Raw genomic sequence first — 20,969 nt, forward strand, 5'->3', positions numbered from 1 at the left:
CCGGGAGCACGGGCAGGGGCACACCGGGTGCGGCGGGGACGGCGCGGGGCAGCGGAGGGCAAGGGGCGGGGACGGCGCGGCTCCGCCTCCCCGGTGCCACGTGACGCCGGCCGTGGCGGCCGCTGCGCGTTCGTCACGCGGGCGGGGCCGGAGCGGCGGCGGCGGGATGGAGGAGGAGGAGGGCGGCGGCTGTGGTCAGTGCGGGCCGGGGGATCCCGGCACCCCGGGGGGGCAGCGCGGAGGGCTCTGGGACACCCACCTGGCCCGGGGCGAGGCGCCCGGGTAGTCCGTGGTCCCCGGTGGGAGGGAGCGACTCTCCTGGGCGGGCGGGCGCGCTTGGGCCGGGCCGCTCCCAGGTGCAGGACCGGGGGCGGTGGCTCCGGGACGGGAGGGGACTCGGCGGCGGCGGGACCTGCGCCCGCAAGTGACAGAGCGGCCGCGGCCTTGGCGGCATCATGCGGGCGGCGCCGGTGGCGATAGAGGAAGCGCCGGGAGGAACTGGCACCTGGTGCCCGCCGCCAGCGCGGGGGGCGGGCGAGTTGCGGGGCTACCCTCCCTGGGTCCCGGAGCGCCGGCACTGCTCCGTGACGCGCTGCCCGCACACCTTCCGTGCGCCGCTTACCCTTTGCTCGGGTGTCCCAACGGCACTGCCGAGTCCCGGCCCCGCAGAGCTCAGGGCTGGCTCACCTCGATGGCGCATGCTAAAAGTCACAGCCCCCACCCTGTTCGGGAGCTCCCGACGTGTGCCCTGGACCCGCTCCTTAGGCGGGCCACGGTGGCTCAGGGGTTGCAAAGTCTCCCCTCTCATGCCCGTGCGTTTTCCTCCCGCTTCCCTCGGTCTTCCGTGCCCACAGAGCGTTCCCTCCCGGTACTGAGGACCGGGACCGGGCAGGGAGAACCTGCCTGTGCCTGATCTCTTCCAGGCAGGTTCCCGTGTGTCGGCAGGTGGTTTTGCCTTGAGCAGGGACTTTGCTGGGGGGAGGCTGGAGTCTGGGTGAGATCTGAGGCCACGGCCTCAGTGCTGCAGCCCTGCTTGGTGGCCGTTCTTCCTGAGAGCGGCTGGTGCCAGCGAAGTGCCACTGCCGACAGTGCTGGTTCACAGGCCGGTTTCCTGCCCAGCGCAGCTGTGCGACACAGCCGATTAGGAGCTGCTGTTCCGCCCCAGAAGTGACTGTGCTTGGCTGCGAGGACTTCACTGTAAGATAAGGTGCCAGCACCCGGCCCTGCTGCGGCCTGGCTCTGGTGTTGTCAGATACAACCCATTAGCGGGAGAGCGCTGTGGGGAATGGTTCCATGAGCAGCCTCTCATTGCTTCCTGGAATCACCTGGAAGACGTCCCGGGTCATCTGTCAGCATCAGAAATGTCCCTCTCATCCTGCCACAGGGGCCACAGGGAGTGGCACAGCTGCCTCCAACCCATGCCACTGTCCCTGTGCTGGGGGCAGCACAACCCACAGCTGCCCTGAAGCCCCTAAGCTGAGTTGGTTTAGCAAAGGACATTCTGCTGCGGCTGTAGCGCAGTGGGAGCTGATAGGGAGTCTCTTTCTGGTGGGATTGTGCTGACGCCAGTGTCTGCCCCACGGCTCACGGCCTCTTTTCAGCCATTGGCCTCAGCAGAGAGCAAATCCCAGGGTGAGCAGCTGGCAGCACAGATGTGGGCTCCCCCCGCTCCTGCCAGGGTGTGGGGCTGCACTCCCACTCCCTTCCCAGCATCTTCCCGTGGGGACTGCAGCAAGACCAAACCCATCCCAGACCAGAACTGACCGAGAGCGGTGGTGTGGGTCAAGTGCCTCTGGAGCGTGGGGAGGAGGTGTCCTGGCGGGGAACTGTCCTGGCGACTCCTGCCTTGCCGAGCTGCAGCACCGGTGAGAGGATGTTGGGAGAACAGTCCTGTCCTGGTACCGTGTCCTGAGCTGGGCCCTGTCACAGCTCAGGTCTGGCCCCAGGGAGAGGGGGATTGGGCAGTACTGGTAATCCCACTGCACCCGAGGGATTACGGCTCGCTCTGACCTGGGGATTAAGGGATTTCTGTAAGCGGGGTTGATGCAGCCTCCAGTAAAGCAGCTTGTGTCTGAGGGGCCTCACTGTCTGGTGTAGGATGGATGTGTGAAGGTAGGGTGGGCTGGTCAAGGTGTGGAGGATCCCCAACGGAAGGTGGGCTGCCAGGTCCTCAGCAGACTGGCTGGGGGGTTCCTTACGCATGTAGTCCCTGCCCTCCTCACCACCATCCTGCAAAGTCCTGTTTTGCCAGTGGGTGCTGGCAGCCCCTTGGCACAGGCTGAGCTGTTTCAGATGCATCCTGGGACCCATGGCATGCCCCTCTGCACCAGGGAACACTGCTGGGGAAGCTGTTGCCGATGCTGCAACACTTTCCTTTGCACAGTGTGGCGTGAGCCTGGGCAAGTTGCTCGACCCAGCTTGGGGAGTAACTCTTCCTCAGAGCTCAAGGGTGGACTCCAGGTCAAAGGCACAGAGAGTACACAGGTAGCACTAGGCTTGGAGAGCAGAGCCAGGTGCTCGGGCAGAGGCAGCTGTCCAGTTCCTTTCCTGGGGTGTTTGGAGCAGAGAACGTGAGCCCTGCTGTTGACATTTGCAATCATGTCAGGGCTGTAACTGTGGTTTGCAAACACCCCACCTCACCCAGACATAGTGCAAGGACTGAGCCAGGCATCCAGGTTGCTCTGTGTGGGAGATGCCACCTGACCCTGCCTCATCTGAGCCAGAGCACCCACATGCTTGGGTCACACAGGAGCTTCTCCAGATGCCAGTCCAGGCCCTAGGCAGGCGCTTGTACATCTTGTGTCCAGCTTAGCCTTCCTTGTGTCCCTGGCTCCCTTAGTCTGCCCTTTTGCCCCCAAGTGATGAGGCAACCACTGCTCTGACCCCTTGGAAAGGGGAACTGGTGCTGAAAGTAGAAGGTCTGTCACATCAGCAGCAAATGCCTGGCTGCCCTTGCAGCCCTCTCAGCTGCTCTTCTCCACCATCTCTCCTCCTCTTTGCAGTCACACTGCTCCCAGGATCAGGGACTGCTCCTGCCTGCCAGGGTGCCCTTCCCCACCACCCGCCCCGTCTGGGCTTCTGCCTGCCTCACTCAAGTTACTCCTGGCTCAGCAATCCCAGTGGTTGCAGGGGTGGGAGAGTGGAGCTGCCAGGCTGCTCCTGCCCTGACAGGCCCTGGGGTTTGTTACTCATGGCCATGCCCTGTGCTCAAGATCGCTCCTGCTTTGAGGAGAGGAGCTGTCAGTCCGGTTTGGGTTTGCTCAGCGCTTGTGGGGTTGGAGGGTGGGAGGGTTGTGCATTTTCCCAGCTCCAAGGCTGTCTCCCAGCCTGGGATCCCAGGGAAAGACCCCCCGGTTCCTGCCGCAGGAGCCCCCCACACCCCAGGACCGCAGCAGGGCAGACAGCACCTCTACGGCATGATCGGGGCTAGGTGTCTGCTCGTGCCAGCACACAGGGCTGGCTGAGCCTGTCAGGCTGTGTCAGGGTCGGGACCTGCGCCCTGCACCCCAGAGCGGGGGTCGTGGTGGCACCCCCACACTCGCGCTGCCGCGCTTCTCTGGGTGCACCTTCCTTCATGCAGCGCTCGTTGCTACGCGACCGCCGGCTCCTGATGCTTAATGCTCTAATACGGAGGGATAAAACCACTCTAAAAATACCCTGCTGCCGGCCCCCTGCGGGGGCAAGGGGGCTGACGGGGGGCAGGCGGCCCAGGCAGGGGGGCTGGCGGGGAGTTCCCAAACTCCTTGTCCTCTAAGTGGCTTTGAGCCGCGCGCTGGGGCTCTGGCAGTGGCACAGGCTGGTGTGCCGGTGCGGCGGGGATTGGCTGGGCTGGCGCGTGGGCTCCTGCGGCTGGAGCTCCCCTACCAGAGCCAGCTCCAACCAGAACCGGGAGTGCTCCAGCTCCCCCGCTTGCACCCTGCCCCACGGTACTGGGCAGCTGCCCCGGCTACTGGGTACCTGCTTAGTACTGGGGAACCCACTGCTCAGCTACGTGCTCCTGCCTGGCCTCTGTCTGCTCTTGCCTGGCCTTTGCCTCCCCCTGCCTTGCCCTCCTGGAGTTGGTTGCATCCTGCGTGGGACCCCCGCAGCATGGGGACAGTCAGCGAGCTCTGCGCCTCCAGTTTCCAGGCATTCCTCTGCCCCTCGGTGGCTGCCAAGGCAGGTAGGCACTGCTTGCCCCCCTCCCCTCTGTGCCGTGGGGTCCCCATCCCCCAGCAGACACAGCGCTGCCCATGGCTCTGGCTCCATATGGCTCCGGCTCCATATGGCTCCCGCTGACAGCAGCACAGAGTGTCCTCGCCATCTCACCACCTTCTTCCTCCACTGGCCTTCCCAGGCTCAGGCCTCTGCAAGCACCGAGCTCCTGTAGGAAGGATGGGCACCAGGCCCCTCGCCTGGCATTGCCCTGCACTGGAGCTGGTGCCACGGTGGGACGGGGGTGTTTGGAAGTCAGTGGTGTTGGCTGGGAGGTCACAGGCAGTCGGGCATGGCCATGACATGTCCTGCCCCAGCCCCTTGCACCCTGCCCTGGCCTGGAGGATGTGAGAGCGCTCGGTCACCCTCGTCACAAGTGCCTGTGGCTAGAGGGGAGGGTGGCACTCACCAAAGGGAATTCTGTGTGGGAAAGCCCAACTCCTACCACATTGTGAGTGTGCTAAAGGTCAGCCACCTGCATGAGCTGCTGCTGTCTGCTGGTTTCTGCCCAGCTGTGGGACTGTGGGGGCTGCACAGTGGGGCAGGGGGCTGCAGGACCTCCTTGGCCAGCCCTGTGGCTGAGCAGCAGTGGGCTATGCTCCTCTCAAGGCCTGGCACCATAAGCAGTGCTGAGGACAGGTGAAGTACCTGCCTGGCTGCTTTCCTGATACCTGCGTAGTGTCTGTAGACATGGCTGAGCCAGTGCTGGAATCAGGGGGTCTGTGCGTGGGAGTGGTGGAGCCTCAAGCCACTGGGAGTGAGGCAGCAGCTGTGGAGGGGGTTCCCTGATGGGCTCTGGGTCAGGGAAGTGGGGTTGATGGGATGATGGAGAGGGCTGCACAAAAGCAGGATAGTGTTCTGAGCACAGGGTCCAGCAGCCTGGGAGGGCCTGTCCTGGAGCTGCCTGTCCCCAGACCCTTCTCCTGATGCACCTCAGCTGTTGGTGGGGAAGGATGGGGCTGACGCAACCCCGGGTGCGCACGCGGCACGGTGAAAACAGGATGTGGTGTGAGGAGACAGGCAGGATGTTTCTGGGGGCCCCATGGGACCCCACCAAAGGGCACAGTGGGTAGCGGCAGCCACAGAAGTGCCCAGAGACCCTGGACTCATCCCTATGGTCTGCCTGATCCCAGGACTGTCATCCCTCTGGTGTGGGCTGGCAGCAGGGCTGGCTGCTGCTGCAGTTCAGGGGGCCGAAGGACACCCTCAGGCTCCCAAGGCCCACCCTCCCCTCACTCCATAGCTGGCATTCTGGGTGCTGAGTCTCCATCTCATGCTGCTAAGCAAGATTTAGCTGAGTCAAGGCAGTCGAGGCTGACACGGCCTCTCCAGGCGACTGATGGCGACAGAGATGTGCTGGGGTCACTTCCACTGTGGGCACAGGGCCCGGACTTGCCACACAGGAGTGCCGCACAGAGCAATGGGGTCCCTACAGACACCCTGTAGCAAGGGGGCAAGACAGTAAGGAACAACATCCCACAGGGACTGGCATGGCTCCTGGCCCTTTTCTTGATCTCAGTTCTTGTCCAAGCCAGCTGTGGGAGCTGCCATGGAGCCTGCAGAGGGGAGCAGGCACCAGTGGTCCCCACAGCCAGCACAGGATCTGGACCTGCAGTGGGGAGGTCTGGCAGAGATGGGAGGAGCTGCAGGGCTGGAGGTCCGCTGGGATGGGGGGCCCAGATGGTGGAGGGGAAGGGAGGGGACCCCGGAATTGCGCAGTGAGCTCAAGATGTGCTGTGTTGAGTGTCCTGGCAGCTCGTGAGGAAGGAAGGGCTGGGCCAGCCCCAGGGCCTGTCTGGCTGGGACCCCAGCACATCACGTCCGCCGGCCTTGAGCCAAGGAGGGGGAGCAGGGCCCTGGTGCCCCATTTCCCACCCAGCCGGGAGCAGAGGAGTTAAGGTGCTGACGGCTCTGGCTCATGGCAGCAAGAACAGGGTGTTGCTGGTGCTGGCTCTTGGTGAGGCTGGGATGACGCCCAAGAGGCCCTGGAGCTCATTGGTACCGTGGCCCTGAGTCACCACAGAAGCACTGAGGCCGCAGGTGTTTGCAGCCGGCACGGCAGCACCACTGCAGAGCCCCTGGCAGTTTGGGCACGGCCAGCAGGGCTGGGAGAAGGCCCTGGCAGGATGGTGCTCAGGGCAGAGGGCAACGGTGAGCTGGGTCGGGGCATGAGGGTCCTGGTGAGGGTGGCCAGAGGCTCCGTGCCTGCTCCGCTCCCCTGCTGCTAGTCCTGCTGCAGGCCTTGGGCAGTGGTAGGACAGAGGATGAGGCAAGCAGGGCTTTGCTTTGGGTGAGGTGGGGAAGGGGCATGTGCTGCTATTACTGCTTTGGGGTGCCACAGCCCCCAGTGAGCCCAGACCCAGAGACAGATGGACAAATCCTGCTGGTGGCACTTGCTGCCCCTGGGCTGCCTTGGGTCCTCCTGCTGCTGCCGGCAGCAGGAGCTGTGGGAACCCCTGGCTCCCTGTGCGAGTGGGTAGGCCTAACCACGCTAGGATCCTGCAGTGTGGTGGGTTGCTGTGCGACTCCTGTGCCAGGCTGAAGACAGGGGAAGTGTCTGTTCCAGCCTTCCCCAGTACTGTTCTGCCTGCGGCCAGACTCACTGGGGCTCTCCAGGGCAGTTGCTGTGCAGAGCCAGGGAAGGGTTAATGCCTCCTTCCTTCCCCAGAAAAGCTCCTGCGTCTGGGGTTTCTCTTCCTGTGGCTGCTGCTGACATGGCTGGGTTGCTGTCACGAGTGCTCAGCCTCCACCGGGGAGGGACCTTCCAGGGCTCTGGAGCAGCCCCACTGTCCCTACTGCCCTGCAGCATCTCATCCTGCGCCGTGCCTATCCCAGGGCCACCGGGACCCTCGCTGGAACCCCCACCCACTCCCAGGTGGGCAGGAAGAGGCAGCGCTGAGGGCTTGCCTGGGGCCAGCTCTAGCCCTGGCACAAATTTGACCTTCCCCGCGGCCAGGCCGGAGGGTCCAGCAGCTAGACAAGAGGATTCTGCAGCTAGACAGGAGGGTCCTGTGGCACATGGACCCTGATTATGGGGTGTGGTGCAGCTCATCCCTCCCACAGCAAGCCTGGGTTTGCTGGCTGCCTTGGGGGCCTGGTAGTGGGGGGCTGGTGCCGGTGGGAATGGCGCTGGGGCATGCAGAAGGTGCTGGGATGCATCAACACGGCTCTGGTACTGTAAGTTTAAGTGACTTTTAACCTGGTGCCCTGAGCCATCTTGTCTGGTTCAGGGTTCCTGTCATGGGAAAGTATTGGGAAGTGTTGGCGTCGTGTCTGAGGGACAGTGTCTCAAGCTGAGGCGCCTCAGCCTTGGCAACAAGGGGTTGTGAAGGAGGTGAAGGAGGAAGCTCATCAGACCCCGGAGCAGAGCTGGGGAAATGCTGAGCTTGGAGATCCATGGTGCAGGGTTGCTGTTACCCAGGGAGCTCCCACAAAGGCAGTGGCAGTGTGGGGAGAATCGATGCACAGTTGAGCAGGTGACCTTGGGGACTGGAGAGAACAGGAATGAACCTTATCACCGTGAAGCAAGGAGGTCACACACTGAGGAGCACTAGGAATGTTCCTGGAGTAAGGGAGCCCATGTGGTGGCCCTGGGCTTGAGCCTCTGAGATGGTGTTGGAGAGGCGGTGTCTGGCTCTGCAGGGTGACTGGGAGGTGTACATGTCATAGTGTGTAGGTGAGGTCTGTCTGGAGGGCGCACCAGCTCCAGGCTCTGCCGCAGAATAATGAATCCACTGTAGAGGGAGCTTCAAGGGTGGCCAGGAGCTGGTTTATGTTTGGGGCTGACCTGGTGCAGCAGAATAACCTGCACGGCTGCAGGTCAGTGTGAAGCCTGTGCTGCAGGGCACAGCAGAGCTGCCCAGCCATGGCAGGAATGGGAACAGGCACCCACACCAGCCTGGTTGGGGTAGAGCAGAGTGGAGTGGGGCTTGTGGGGGGCAGCAGGGCTGGGGCTGGCAGAAGCAGCACTGGAGGCAATCTGGGGGCCATGTTGGTTCTTACTCTGCAGCTGCCACAGTCTGAATGAGCAGATGCCCTGGCCTTCAAATTCCTTTCATGCCATTGGTGCCACTTGGCCTCTGCGTGGGAGCAGAGGCTCTGCTAGAAGCCTGGTGGGGCTGATTCCCAGGACCATATATGCTGACCTGATCTTGTCTCTGCTCAGTGCCCAGTGACCTGACCCCAGAGGAGTGCCAGGAGCTGGAGAACATCCGCCGCCGAAAGCAGGAGCTGCTGGCTGACATACAGGTGTGATGCTAAGGGGCACCCACAATCCCCCTGTCCCAGAGACAACAGTCTGGGAGGTAGGGGACAGTGTTCCTGCCTTTGTCACTGGCAGGGTCCCTGCAGGCACATCCAGGATCCCTCATGCTGCTGCCCCACAGCTCTGCTTCCAAGGGGCTCTGGGGACAGGGAGGGGGAACCAACTGGAATGTGATCCCGGGTGGCAGCCAGCTATCCCTGCCCTGCCAAAGCAGCCACATCTTTTCCTGTGCCCCACAGAGCTCCAGGCCATGTAGTTGTGCCATTCCCTGGGGCACCAGTGTCTGTGCCAGCCCCTGCCTGGCATGAAAAGGGACCATATCTCTGGACCAGGCCACTGCCCTGGCATGTGCCTGTGAGGTCGGGGCTCATCTGAGACACTGTCAATCGTGTCCCTGATTAAGGCGGCAGAGGCTAATTACTGCCATATGCTGGGCATGATCTGAAGGGATTAGGGGTAATTTTGTTAACCTCTGAATCTCTTCCTTCCTGCATGCTGGGAACGTGGCAATTCTGCAGGGATTAGCAGCGGGGGGGGCAGTCAGCCCCATCACCAGTGCCCCCTGAGCTGGTTCAGCCCCAGGGCAGTGCTTGGGGGGTGGGGGAAAGAAGGGAGGGAAGGAAGGAGGGGCTGTGGGGCCTCTTGGGGAAATGGGGCTACCTCCAGGACTAAGGGCTGGAGGGTTTGTGGGGGAGGCACCTCCTGTCTCAATGCCCCCTCTCCCCACAGCGCCTGAAGGATGAGATAGCAGAAGTGACGAATGAGATTGAGAACCTGGGCTCCACGGAGGAGAGGTGAGTCCCCAGCACCACGGAGCCCCCACGGGCTCACCTGTGCTGTGTGAGAGCTAAGGGCAGCTGAGCCCTGGCCCTGCTCATGAGTACTAGTGTGAGCAGCTTTCCCAGACACTCTGAGCTCCTGGGAGCAGGATCCCAGGCTGATCTGCTGCTTCCAGGTCTATTTTTCCAAGACCCAGCCCCTCTGTCTGGACACAGCCACTGGCGGGCTTTGTTATTCTGAGCTGGCGCATCTGGTGCCTGCCAGGATTAGGGGGGTCCCAGCAGCCGGCGGGAGCTGACTCCCATCATCATTCCCAATCACCCACTGGGGCATGAAGACCGTCCCCTCCTGCCAGCCCCACTGCTCTCCTTAGAGCCCTGCCACAGCCAGCTTGCCCAAGCCTCCCCATTTCTGGATGATCAACCAGGTGCTGTGCCTTCACCCCCTCTTCTCAGGGTGACCCTGAGGACACAGTATGGCAGCTCCACTCTGTTCTGGGGCCTGGCAGGCCAAGAGCAGCCCCAGGCTGTGGTGTGGGACAGAGGCAGAGCAGTGTGTTGGCTTTGCCCTGTGTGGGTCCAGCACGGGGGCCTGGCTCCCCTCGGTCCAGGCTGACCTACCCCACAGTGCACTGCCCCAGGGGCTGGACAGAGGCAGCGGGTCCCTGCCAGGCGCTCAGAGCTGCTTCATGCCTTTCAGGAAGAACATGCAGAGGAACAAGCAGGTGGCCATGGGCAGGAAGAAGTTCAACATGGATCCCAAGAAGGTACTGTGGGATAGGGAGCAGGGATAGTCACCAGTCTCTGGGTCTGTGCAGGGCTGTGACACCTCCCAGTCCAGGTTCCTGGGTCTGGGGTAGAGCCAGCAGCCAGGGCAGGGGCTAGCAGTCAGCAGGCAGGCTGGCAGAGGCAGCTGCAGACCCCCAAGCGCCTCTCTTGCACTGCTCCAGGGTATCCAGTTCCTGATCGAGAATGACCTGCTGAAGAACACATGTGAGGACATCGCTCAGTTTCTGTACAAGGGAGAGGGCCTCAACAAGACAGCCATCGGCGACTACCTGGGCGAGAGGTGCACTGGTCTCGGGTTTCCTGGGGATATTCTGGGCTCCTGCCACCTGAGAGATGGGACACTGCAGCTCTAAGCTCACAGAGCAGCCAAATGGGGGTACCCAGGGTGCTGGGGGGTTCAATCCATGGTTGGCACTTGTGGGTGGCTGGTGTGTGCAGACCAGACCAGGACTTGATGGGGGCATAGCTGCAGATTTCCCCCATGAATGAGTCTGGAGCAGGGCAGGGACAGTGGAGCCACTCAGCAGTCACAGGATTGCTGATCATGCATCCCTCGTGCTCTGGCTTTGTTCCCACAGGGATGAGTTCAACATCCAAGTCCTGCATGCCTTTGTGGAGCTGCATGAATTCACTGACCTCAACCTTGTGCAGGCCCTGCGGTGAGTGAGGGGCTAGGAGCTAAGCCCTTTGAGAGGTGGTTGGGGGACCACTGCAGCTGAGCATGGCCAGGGAAACATGGAGCCCCCAAATCAGTGCCATGACTCACTTTCTACAGGCAGTTCCTGTGGAGCTTCCGGCTGCCTGGGGAGGCACAGAAGATTGACCGGATGATGGAGGCCTTTGCCCAGAGATACTGCCAGTGCAACCCTGGTGTCTTCCAGTCCACAGGTGAGTGCTTGGCCCAGACAGCCTCCCTGGCATCCTGCCCCACAGCTGACCTTCCCCTCTGCCCCTGCAGATACCTGCTATGTGCTGTCCTTCGCCATCATCATGCTGAACACGAGCCTGCACAACCCCAATGTGAAGGACAAGCCCACGGCAGAGCGATTCATCGCCATGAACCGTGGCATCAATGACGGGGGGGACCTGCCTGAGGAGCTGCTCCAGGTGAGGGCCGGGTTATGGAAGCTCTGGGGCCAGGCTGCAAAGCTGGCCCAGAGCAGGACCCATTGCAAGGCTTCCAGGGCAGAGCAGAGCTGATTCCATGTCATTGTACCAGAATCTGTACGAGAGCATCAAGAATGAGCCCTTCAAAATCCCTGAGGACGATGGCAATGACCTCACCCATACCTTCTTCAACCCCGACCGGGAGGGCTGGCTCCTGAAGCTTGGTGAGTGCCAGCAGCAAGGGAGGGCAGGCTGTCCTCAGGGTGCAATGCCCCTGAGCTTCCCACACCTCCCCTGCTGGCCTGGCTCTTCAGACCATGAGGAGGCTGCAGAGACAGGCACAGCCTTCACAGGAAAGGCATCTGTACATCCAGCCCTCCATCTTCCCTTGGCTGGGCAGTAGGAGCGGACTCAGAGCTGACAAGGCCCTGCGGAGCGGCTGGGTGGGCATCCTGGGGGATTCTGCCTCTAGGTTGGGCAAGCCCCTGGGGTGCAGAGCTGGTACCAGGGTCCAGTGTCAGAGCACAGAGACCTCGAGGCCCTTCAGGTCACCGAGTTACAGCAGGGTGTGTTGGAGCAGGCCCCCAGGAGCGAGCGGCGAGCTGCCCCAGGCTGCGTGCGTCCCCCCTCCATGCCACAGACAACCCCTGCCTCACCTTCCCACAGCATTATCACCTCCGCATCCTAGCTCCACATGCAGGCAGCATGCATGGCATCCCTGCTGCACCGCCCGGCTCCTGCAGCCGGAGCCCTCCGCGCCCTGGCTCCTGTGGCTTCTCTTCTCAGCACCTCTGGGGAATCCTCTGCCCGGGTTCAGCAAGGGGGAGGATGGGTGCTGGCAGGATTGGGGTCCGGTGGGGCCTTTCCCCAGGACTCCGTCTGGAATCAGGACTCCTGATACATCGTCAACCCCTTGGGAGGGGAGAGGGGCTTTAGCCCCACCCCAGGGGCTGAGCAAGAGCTGCCTGCTCTCTGCCCTGGCTTAGGGGGACACAGGGGATAGCCCCAGGCTCTCCCGTCCCTGATTGGAGGGGCCCTGCGCACCCAGGTTCAGGTTGACACCACTAATGGGGTGGCAGACAGGCAGCAGAGTGGCTGTGCACTCCAGCTGTCTTGGGGGGGGCAGGGAGGGACCCTGCCAGTCAGCCAGGGAGTGGAGGGAGCCAGGCCCTGTGCCCAGCAGTCGAGGAGCCCCATCCCTCAGAGCCACAGCGAGCCAGGGCAGTCAGCCCCATGGCCCTGCCACTGACCCAACCCCTCACAGCTTCCCCGCTGCAGCCCGGCCCCACTGACCCGCAGGGCAAGGGGGGGCTTTGGGGTTCCTCTTTATTTTTTTTCCCTTTTTTTTTTTAATTTTCTTTTCTCCCTCATTTATATGTTTCCATGATTTTGGCTCTTCCTTTCCTTGCCCCCCAACTCCAGGAGGTACGTACCCCTCTTCCCTGCTCTGCTCACACTGCTGGGGCTTCGTTTCCTTTGCGTTTTTAATTGCTGGTGATGAGTCTCATTGCTGCTGCTGCTGCTGCTAACGCCACACTGCCCGGGGACCTCGCCTGCTGCAGGACAGCCCCTCTCCACCTCCAGGCAGGGATGTGGGGTACCGGCCCTGCCGATGCCTCACGCTCCCCAAGGCCTGCGGCATCCTCTGCCACCCTGGGGGAGGATGGGGCCACAGTGGCTCCTTGCCACCCACCCGGCTGTGCATCACCGTGTCCACAGACAACTCAGCCTGGCCAGTGGGTCTTTGCCTCCAGTGCCGCAAGGGATGGGGACAGGTTTGGGGTCTCCTCGAGAAAGGCCCCAGCCTGTGCGCAGGGGGTTAGGGTGTGGCAAGTGCCTGGAGCTGGACGGGAGCAGGCAGGATCTGTGTCCATGGTGCCCTGTGCTGTGCTAAGGGCTCACAGCAGTCCCCATGCAGGCACCAGCACTTCTCCAATGCCTGCACTCCGAGGTGTCGGGAAGCATTGGTGCTGGCCCTCGGAAATGCTGTGGGGCAGGGACAGGGGTGGGCTACCAGCTGGCATGGGGGAGCAGGGGACACAGGGCATTCCTGATGGTGGGGGGGATGAGCAGGATCCCTGGTGTACACTGTGGCTCCTCATGTCCATGCCGGGTGCAGGCCACAAGGGTGGGTGCTTGTCCCACATCCATCACTGCTGCAGTGGCTGTGGTGGAGGGGAGCTGGCCCGGGGGTGAGCAGAGCCTGTGCCCAGGGACTGGCTTCTCTCGTGGTGGCAGCTGGGGACCTCAGCTGTGGCCTTGGGTCCTGCCTTGCCCAGGCTCCAGGGCGAGTGGGACCATGGTCAGTGTGGAGAGAAAGTCCCTGGTCCCTCCCAGGGAGCTGCCAGGCCGCATTATGCTCTAGCTGTGCTGAATCTGTTTGGGTGGGAATGGGTGCAGCACTCCCAGCCCAGCACTCCCACCCTCACCTCCATCCTCATCCGTCCGCTTCCCGCTCTAGCTCGGTGCGGTGTGTGCTGCCTGCTGCTGCTGCCCGCCGCTGCCTGGCTCTGCTTGGCTCTGTGTGTCCGCCCAGGCCCTGTGCTGCTGGAGCCTCTGTGTGTCCATCTGGCTCCGGTGCTGCCGAGCTGCCGTGTGCCTGGCTGTGCTCCGCAGGGCTGTGCCCGACTGTCCCTCTCTGCTCCCAGGAGGCAGGGTGAAGACGTGGAAGCGACGTTGGTTCATCCTGACTGACAACTGCCTTTACTACTTTGAGTACACGACGGTGAGTGGACTCTGTGCAGGGTGAGCCGGGCTAGGGCAGGGAAGGGGCTGGATTGGGGGTGTCCACCCCACAGCTAAACCTCTGCTTGACCGCACCAGGACAAGGAGCCCCGTGGCATCATTCCCCTGGAGAACCTGAGCATCCGCGAGGTGGAGGACTCAAAGAAGCCTGTGAGTGCTGCAGCAGTGTCATCTGGGGTTTGGGGACAGCTTTGACTTGGGCAGGGAAAGCTGGGGAGGTGTTGCAGCACCCTGAGATGCCCCTAGGAGAAATGGGGCCCCAGAGTGGTCACTGCCTCCACCATCATGGTGGCCACATGCAGACCTGGAGCTGGTCACCACAGTGACTAGGACTGGTGGCAGGGCCCATGCAGGGCCAGGGGGTGACAATCATGGTGTGTCTGTCCCTCTCTGCCATGCTAGGGTGGCTTTGCCGTGGGATTGCTGCTCTGCCCTTTCCCTCCCAGTGTGGGGTCCCCTTTGGAAGTGGGGGCTGCCTCTGAGTGGTTTCTCCCTCCCAGAACTGCTTTGAGCTCTACATCCCTGACAACAAGGACCAGGTGATCAAGGCCTGCAAGACTGAGGCTGATGGCCGTGTGGTGGAGGGGAACCACACTGTGTATCGCATCTCTGCCCCCACGCCTGAGGAGAAGGAGGAGTGGATCAAGTGCATCAAGTGAGTGCTTGGAGGAGTATGTTGGGGTACAGCACTGAGCAGGGGCACAACAGGGTCCTGCCTGCTGCCCTCAAAGGGGACAGTGCTTCCCAGGGCACCCTGCAAGGGTAGGGGAAGCAAACTTCCCCAGGGACATAAAGGGATCTGCCCAAGGCCAGGCCAGACAGGTTGCATCCATCCCTGGAGCAGTTTGGCCTGACCCAACCCTTGTTCCCCTGCCAGGGCAGCCATCAGCCGGGACCCCTTCTACGAGATGCTGGCTGCCAGGAAGAAGAAGGTCTCTTCCACCAAGAGGCACTAGCAGCCAGACTGGCTGTGTGAGGCCAGCATGCTCCTGTGGCAGCCCACGTGTGCCCCCATCATGGGGGTCTGTGGGGTGGGGGCCTCGCTGCAGCCTGGCCATTGAGGCCTGAGGCTGAGCTTCAGCTTTGCCATTTCTTTACCATGGGGGGAGGGAAGGGGCACGGGTATCTTAGTGACTCTGGCCCCCCATCACTGCCTCATCACCAGGACAGCGTCTTCACAGGCTCAAGTGGAACACAGCACTCTTGGGATCCCTGGCCTCACCACCACAGGCACCCTCCTTGCCTCTGACCCCCAGGAAACCTGCAGCCGCCTGGCACTGGGTCCCCCCAGCACCCACGTTCAGACACACTTGGGGTGTCCCTTCAGGAGGGGAGCAGCTGACAGTTTTGAGGTCCCACCAGTGCTGGGGTGCAGGGTGTCAGCCCCAGGGAGGCCCTGCAGAGACACAGCTCCTGGCCCTCGTTGTAGCGGGCCTGGGCTTGTCCTGGGTGTCCCCACACTGCTGCCTTGGACCCTCCCAGCCACCCCCCGCACTGGAACAGTCCCCACGGACACAGGAGGGCCAAAGGGCATGGACTGTCACTTTCACAATGAGCAGTGGTGCACACAGGGCACAGATGTGCCCTCACCCAGCAATGTGGGTTGTGGCTTGGATGTGGCAGCACTGGCTGTCATTGCCCCAGCACATCCTTGTGGCACAGCCCTTGTGCCAGGGTGGCAAGGTGCCACGGTGGGACATGCCCAGAGCTGGAGCCTGCCCTCAGGATGGCTGCTGGTGGGGCTCTGGCTGGGGGGGGCTGTGGCCCCCACCTCTCTGCCTCGCAGTCGCCTGTGTCTTGTCCTCTCCCCACCCCCACTCACAGTCTGGAGGCGCCTGGATCAGTATTAGTCTATTTATCAGAGGTGTAAATACTCCTGTATAGTTTTCTCATTGTAGATTATTTTGTATGTGGGTGGTTCAGTGCAGAGACCTCATGGGAGAGGGGCAGGGGGGTAGGATTTTTTATTCTAATCTCTTTTTTTTTTTTAATTTGCCATGGCCTTGTAAACTAGTGCTGATTATCAGCAGCAAATAAACACTGCACCACGCTTCACTTGGCCTTCTGTGCTCTGTGTGCAGCTTGGGGCTGGCAGGAGTCCCCTGCCACTGTCAGCCCTTGCCCTGTGCCGAGCCTTGGACTGGGCTCATGCTCTTCCCAGTCCGAGGTCTCAGTGGGCTGGAGGTATTCATGAGCCTTGTGCTTTCACCAGCTGCCCCTGGCCACCAGGATAGTGCCTGGGGGACCTCACTGCAGGACACAGGGTGGCTGTTCCAGGCTGGGACAACTCTTGGACCTGGCATCCTGCTGAGGGCATGAAGCTTGGGTGGGCAGGGAGGTGGTTGCCCAGCGCAGCAGCATTCACTGCACCATGGAGGGACCTGGGACAATGGGGGTGGCAGGGCAGCCCCTCGGGTACTGTTTTCTGCATGGGGCTGGGGGATTCATACCCAGCTAGTACCAGGTGTGAATAGGATCAAAGCCAAGCTGGGAGTGCTGAGCCTGTGCCAGCTGTGCCACTGCCACCAGAACTGGAGGGGGGTGGTCCAGGCATGCACACTTGTGCTATGGTGGGGGTCTGCCAGAGCCAGGGCATTCCCTGCCTCAGTCCCTGCCCATCTTGTGCCTCAGATGAGGCAACCTTTGGCACTGCTGCCTGAGTCTGGCCAGGGTGGGCAAACAGCTCTTGCAAAGGGACAGGGACACTGGGGGTGTGGAGGGGGAAGGGCAGCCCTGCAGTCGGGCTGGTGCCAGGCTCGTTGGGCTGGTGCCAGCACCTGCTGGGCTGGTGCCCAGCCCGGCTGGGGCACTGACTGTCGGTTGAGCTGCTGACAGTGTCAGTTGAGGTGCAGACCGTGGCTGGAGGCTGTTGCAGGGTTGAGGAGTGCGACAGAGCAGGGGAGCAGTAGAGCCAGGTAAGATTGGGGTGGGCCAGGGGAGCCATAGGGCCAGTCAGAGATGGAGCAGGTCAGGGGGTGATAGGGCCAGGTGGTGATGGGCCAGGCAGTGATGGGGTAGGTTGGGGGCCACTGGGGCCAGGCAGGGATGGGACTGGCAGCTTCCCCTAAGACTGCATGTGCAGAGGGAAGGCTGAGGGCAGTGCAGAAGATGCAGAAGTGACAGGAGGTCAGGGTGTGGGGTGTGCACAGCCCCTGGCTGAGCAGGGTTTTGCCCACTGGACCATCCCAGGTGCTGAGGACCTGCCGCCAAGCCTGGTGCTGGCAAAATGGCCATGCAAGATGAGCGGTTAGTCCTCTTTGAGAGCGTGTCCATGGCGCTGCTGCGTGCCCGGCCAGACAAGTGGGACAAGTTTATGGCCATTGAGGAGACTGCAGTCTTTCTGGAGAAGTTCTTCAAGCAGAAGGATATGCCAGAGCTGGTGCTGGGGCTGGACTCCTCCGGGCAGCCCGTGCCCACTACCAGCTTCCCAGAAACCCTAAAGGGCAAGGCAATCTACTTTGTGAAGAAGAAGGGAGAGAGCATCGTCGAGGAGAACTGTCGGAGTGGTCTGCTGGTGGGAGACATTAGCCCCTCACCCGTGGAGCAGCTCATCACCGTGCTGATGGAGGTGGGTTGCCCCCACAGGCACAGGCTTGGGGCAAGCAGGGTGAGCTGAGCTCCTCAGGTACACTGTTGTGCTGGGACCCCAGCTGTGGGTTGCTCCAGCCAAACTTCCAGGTGGGCTCCAAAGTAAAGAAAAATGCATAGAAGAAAACTTGCCACGGGCACTCACCCTGACCTCGTGGCAGCTCCTATCCTTGGTTGAACAAGCCCCATGAGGACAAGAACTGGGTGAAGGTCACCAGCCCACTTTTCTCCTGGCCCCAACTGGATCGCTTCCTCCCTGCAATTTTGGGAACTCGTAATAATGTCCACTTCCCTCTGCCCTGCAGCTGGGAAATGTCTAAGTGGATTTCTCTCAAACTTCCCATAAATATTCCCGCTGCCAGCCCAGAGCACCCAAAAGCTGAATCAATTCCAGGAGCCCCCACAATTCTCCCTCAGTGCTGGGGGCTTTTGCTTGTGTGCCCAGCCCCTGAGTTCACTAGATGCATTCACTGTGCCGCTTCTAGCACTTCCCAGCTCACAAGAGCTGGAAACCCAGAGCAAGGAGCCTCTTGGTCACACTGATGAGATAAACATCAGCAAAACCCATCTGTGGCAGACAGAGCCGTGACTGTGCTGAGACTGCTTCTCTGGGCAGCAAGAGGGGACTCTGGGATACATAGGGTATGTATCTGTGTACCGGAACTCATGACCAAGTGCCTGACTTAGCCTTGTCTCCCAGGTTGTGTCCCCTCTGCTCCTGAACCAGGAGGAGGTGAGCCAGGACTGGCCCAGGATGGTGGTGGAGGATATCATGCGACAGACTCACCACCTGCAGAACAAGATATTCGTGATGAATGGGAAGATGCAGGGAAAGCCACTGCTCCCACTGCCTGAGCACCTGATCAGCTGGGAAGACTCAGGCGCTGCCCTGGACTGGTGGGTGCTGCTGGCATCACTTGGTGCCAGAAAAGCCTGGCGGGGCTCTAGGACAGCATAAGTCACTTGGGGAGGGACAAGAGCTGGGACACTGGCTCGGTCCCTGCACAGCCCTGGGCACAGCCATCCCCTGCAGCAGAGAGCATTTGAGGAGCTCACGTCAGGCATTTGTACCACCAGAGATGGCCACACACATGCTCAAGGGACTTCCCTGGGTCTGTTTGGGGTTCCCCTGGGGCAGTTCAGGGCTCCCATGGGACATAACCCATCTGCCTTTCAGCCTGGTTGGGCCCATAGATGGTTCAGTGCTGCACTCCATCGAGACTGTCGTCATTGAGTGGTTCCAGCAGGTTGAAGAGATCTTCAACCAGGACCCAGCACAGCTACTGATGGAGGGGCTGCACCCCCTGCCTAGGGTTGAATTTGACTTCTGGCAAAACAGGATGACCAGCCTAGAGTGCATCAATGACCAGGTACAGGGCGACACATCCCCATGCTAAGCCCCCCCATAGTGAGCCCCTCATGCTGAGCCTGATGTCTCTTCCCTGCCAGCTGCTCTCACCCCAAGTGACAGTGCTGGCCAAGACACTGGAGAAGGCTGACAGCTGTTACTGGCCGCCATTGCAGAACATGCTCAGGGCCGTCAGTGGTGGTGAGGTCCCATGACATGGTGGTGGTTGCCTCCAACAAGGTGTCCCTGTCCCAACACATTGTTTCTCCCTGTCCTAGGTCTGGAGGAAGCCAATGATGTCAGCCTCCACCTGCAACCACTGCAGGCGCTGCTGGAGGAGGTAGAGCAAGCTGATTACCCCCTAGTAAGTGATATGTGGCAAAATAACCAGGCACAGCCTGGGGGCCTCATCTGGGCAGTGAGAGAGCCCCAGAGGCTGCTGGGGGGACACATCCCCCTAGCTCTGCCACGGCTCCACACTGACGAGGCTCTGCTCCCACAGGTGCAGCCCTTCGTGCCCAAGGTGCTGTGCACCCTCTGCCTGCTCCGGGCTCACTGCATCCACTACCACTCGCCTGCCCATATAGCCCGTATCCTGCACGAGACTTGCAACTTCTTCATCAGCCTGGTACAGCCCTCAGGGCCAGCACCAACCCACCCCTGTCCCCTCCAGTTGCCTCTCTAGGGCAGATCTGGAGAGTCCAGCTGTGGTGACACAGAGACAATCTAGACAAGGGAGCAGCAGAGTCCCCTGTAGGGCTGGCAAGAGTCTGGGGCAGGCATGAGCTGCAGGCAACCACCAGCAGGACCATGGGGGTGAAGGGAGCCAGGAGGAGCCTCCATGTCCTCCTGACAATGGCCCCTGTCTGTATCTGTCTGTCCCAGACCTGTAAATTCCTGAGCCCGGAGGATGTGCTGAAAGGGCTGCAAGGAGAACCCCAGGAGACCCTGGAGGCAATCAAACTATCCATCTCCACCACAGAGAAGTTTTTCCAGTCCTACAGCACTTACTGCTCTGACCTAATGCCCTCAATGTTCCCGGTGGGTTCAGGGACAGTGCAGGAACATCTGACCCCCTCCACACCAGCCCCACTGACTGACAGCCCCTCTCCCCTCCCAGGAGCAGCCACAGGTCTGTGAGTTCCCCCCTCCACAGATCTTTAAGAGGATGGACGCCTTCTTGCACAGGCTCAAGGAGATCCAGGTGACAGCACAGCATTTCAGGGCACAGTGCCAGCCTCAGTCAGACCTTCCCTGCCCCGGGGATCCTGGGGTGGTCCCTGGGAGTGGCACAGGGTGAACTCAGCTGCAGCCCAGGGCTGGCTGGGGCCACTGGCACAGTGGGACATCACTGGGAGCACAGTGGCACCATTCTCAGCACAATTTTCCCCCCAGCCCTGAGCCCCCATGGCAGGATGGGCACACCCCAGCCAGGTTGGGGAGCATCCCTGGCAGGACACTCCTCAGGACTGCTGCGCTGGCAGGACGCAGCCTTGTGCTGGTGCTGCAGCTCCTGCACCTGCAGCCTGGAACAAGGGAAACCAGGTAAAATGGGTTTTATGCTTGCCAGGAGCTGTTCCAGGCAGCCGTCGACTTCCAGAAGCTGGAGAAGACGGTGCTGGGAGGGGTGCGAGGAAACTTCCTTGGGAGCTGGGTGTTGCAGATCTCTGAGGAGATCTGTGAAGACACCAAGGCTTTTGCTGATTGCAAATATGATCCCTTGGATCCTGACGAAGAGGTAAGCAGATACTGGAATGGAAATGTAATGGATGCTGATATGGAGGTGTTAACATTTACTAAGTGGAAAGAAAAAATCTATTGCGAGAACATGCTGCAGAGTGACATGTAGGACTGTCCCACAGCAGCACAGGGCTGGCTCTGGAGCAGCTCACAGGGCTCTGGGCTCTCTGGGTTCAGCAAATCCTTCCTGGAGGATTCAGGAAGGAGGCACAGGGGCTGTGCCACTTTAAACCATTTTGGTCTCACTGGCAGGAATGGAACAAAGACTTTGAAGAGTTTCAGAAGAAGGTTGAGGATGCAAACAAGCAGCTGGCTGCCATCTTCTGCCATGGCTTTGATGACTGCAACCGCCTGTCAGCTGCTGTGAAGGTACCTGTGCCCCAGCTCAGCAGCCTGGCACACAGCACCCGCAGAA

General features: G+C 61.3%; 2 protein-coding genes across 5 annotated transcripts in view; both read left to right on the forward strand.

Moving 5' to 3' along the window:
* Positions 1–99: 99 nt before the first annotated feature.
* CYTH1 (cytohesin 1) lies at positions 100–15,933 on the forward strand. Of its 3 annotated transcripts, none has more exons than XM_085077522.1 (13): positions 100–194; positions 8,360–8,442; positions 9,188–9,252; positions 9,938–10,004; positions 10,188–10,306; positions 10,605–10,685; positions 10,802–10,914; positions 10,985–11,133; positions 11,246–11,357; positions 13,782–13,858; positions 13,957–14,028; positions 14,379–14,533; positions 14,756–15,933. In XM_085077522.1, exons 1-13 carry the CDS (start codon positions 167–169, stop codon positions 14,832–14,834), a joined length of 1,200 nt encoding a protein of 399 aa, XP_084933648.1. In that variant the 5' UTR covers positions 100–166; the 3' UTR covers positions 14,835–15,933. The 3 variants fall into 3 exon arrangements, with proteins under 3 accessions (XP_084933648.1, XP_084933646.1, XP_084933647.1); XM_085077520.1 differs by lacking the exon at positions 100–194 and adding an exon at positions 418–4,162; XM_085077521.1 differs by lacking the exon at positions 100–194 and adding an exon at positions 6,038–6,345 and having other exon boundaries at positions 11,246–11,358; positions 13,780–13,858.
* A 739-nt stretch (positions 15,934–16,672) lies between these two features.
* The window catches only part of DNAH17 (dynein axonemal heavy chain 17), a 32,976-nt gene continuing 28,679 nt past the window's right edge, over positions 16,673–20,969 (forward strand). For both annotated transcript variants that reach the window (XM_085077517.1, XM_085077516.1), the window contains exons 1-11: positions 16,673–16,793; positions 17,068–17,446; positions 18,167–18,363; positions 18,644–18,836; positions 18,916–19,015; positions 19,093–19,178; positions 19,317–19,442; positions 19,700–19,855; positions 19,935–20,018; positions 20,385–20,552; positions 20,807–20,923. In XM_085077517.1, coding sequence (XP_084933643.1) covers positions 17,105–17,446; positions 18,167–18,363; positions 18,644–18,836; positions 18,916–19,015; positions 19,093–19,178; positions 19,317–19,442; positions 19,700–19,855; positions 19,935–20,018; positions 20,385–20,552; positions 20,807–20,923 — 1,569 coding nt within the window. In that variant the 5' untranslated portion in view covers positions 16,673–16,793; positions 17,068–17,104. The remainder of the gene's footprint in view (positions 16,794–17,067; positions 17,447–18,166; positions 18,364–18,643; positions 18,837–18,915; positions 19,016–19,092; positions 19,179–19,316; positions 19,443–19,699; positions 19,856–19,934; positions 20,019–20,384; positions 20,553–20,806; positions 20,924–20,969) is intronic.

This window comes from Lichenostomus cassidix, chromosome 18 (genome assembly GCF_008360975.1).
Source record: "Lichenostomus cassidix isolate B80296 chromosome 18, HeHo_3.0, whole genome shotgun sequence".
In the NCBI taxonomy this organism is placed as follows: Eukaryota; Metazoa; Chordata; class Aves; order Passeriformes; family Meliphagidae; genus Lichenostomus; species Lichenostomus cassidix.

Excerpts from the sequence above, each read along its gene's own strand:
- CYTH1 (XM_085077520.1), top strand. The coding sequence starts at position 4,090 with ATGGGGACAGTCAGCGAGCTCTGCGCCTCCAGTTTCCAGGCATTCCTC. Across the intron at positions 8,443-9,187 it reads AGCTGCTGGCTGACATACAG|CGCCTGAAGGATGAGATAGC; the intron begins GTGTGATGCTAA and ends CTCTCCCCACAG. Across the intron at positions 13,859-13,956 it reads ACTACTTTGAGTACACGACG|GACAAGGAGCCCCGTGGCAT; the intron begins GTGAGTGGACTC and ends TGACCGCACCAG.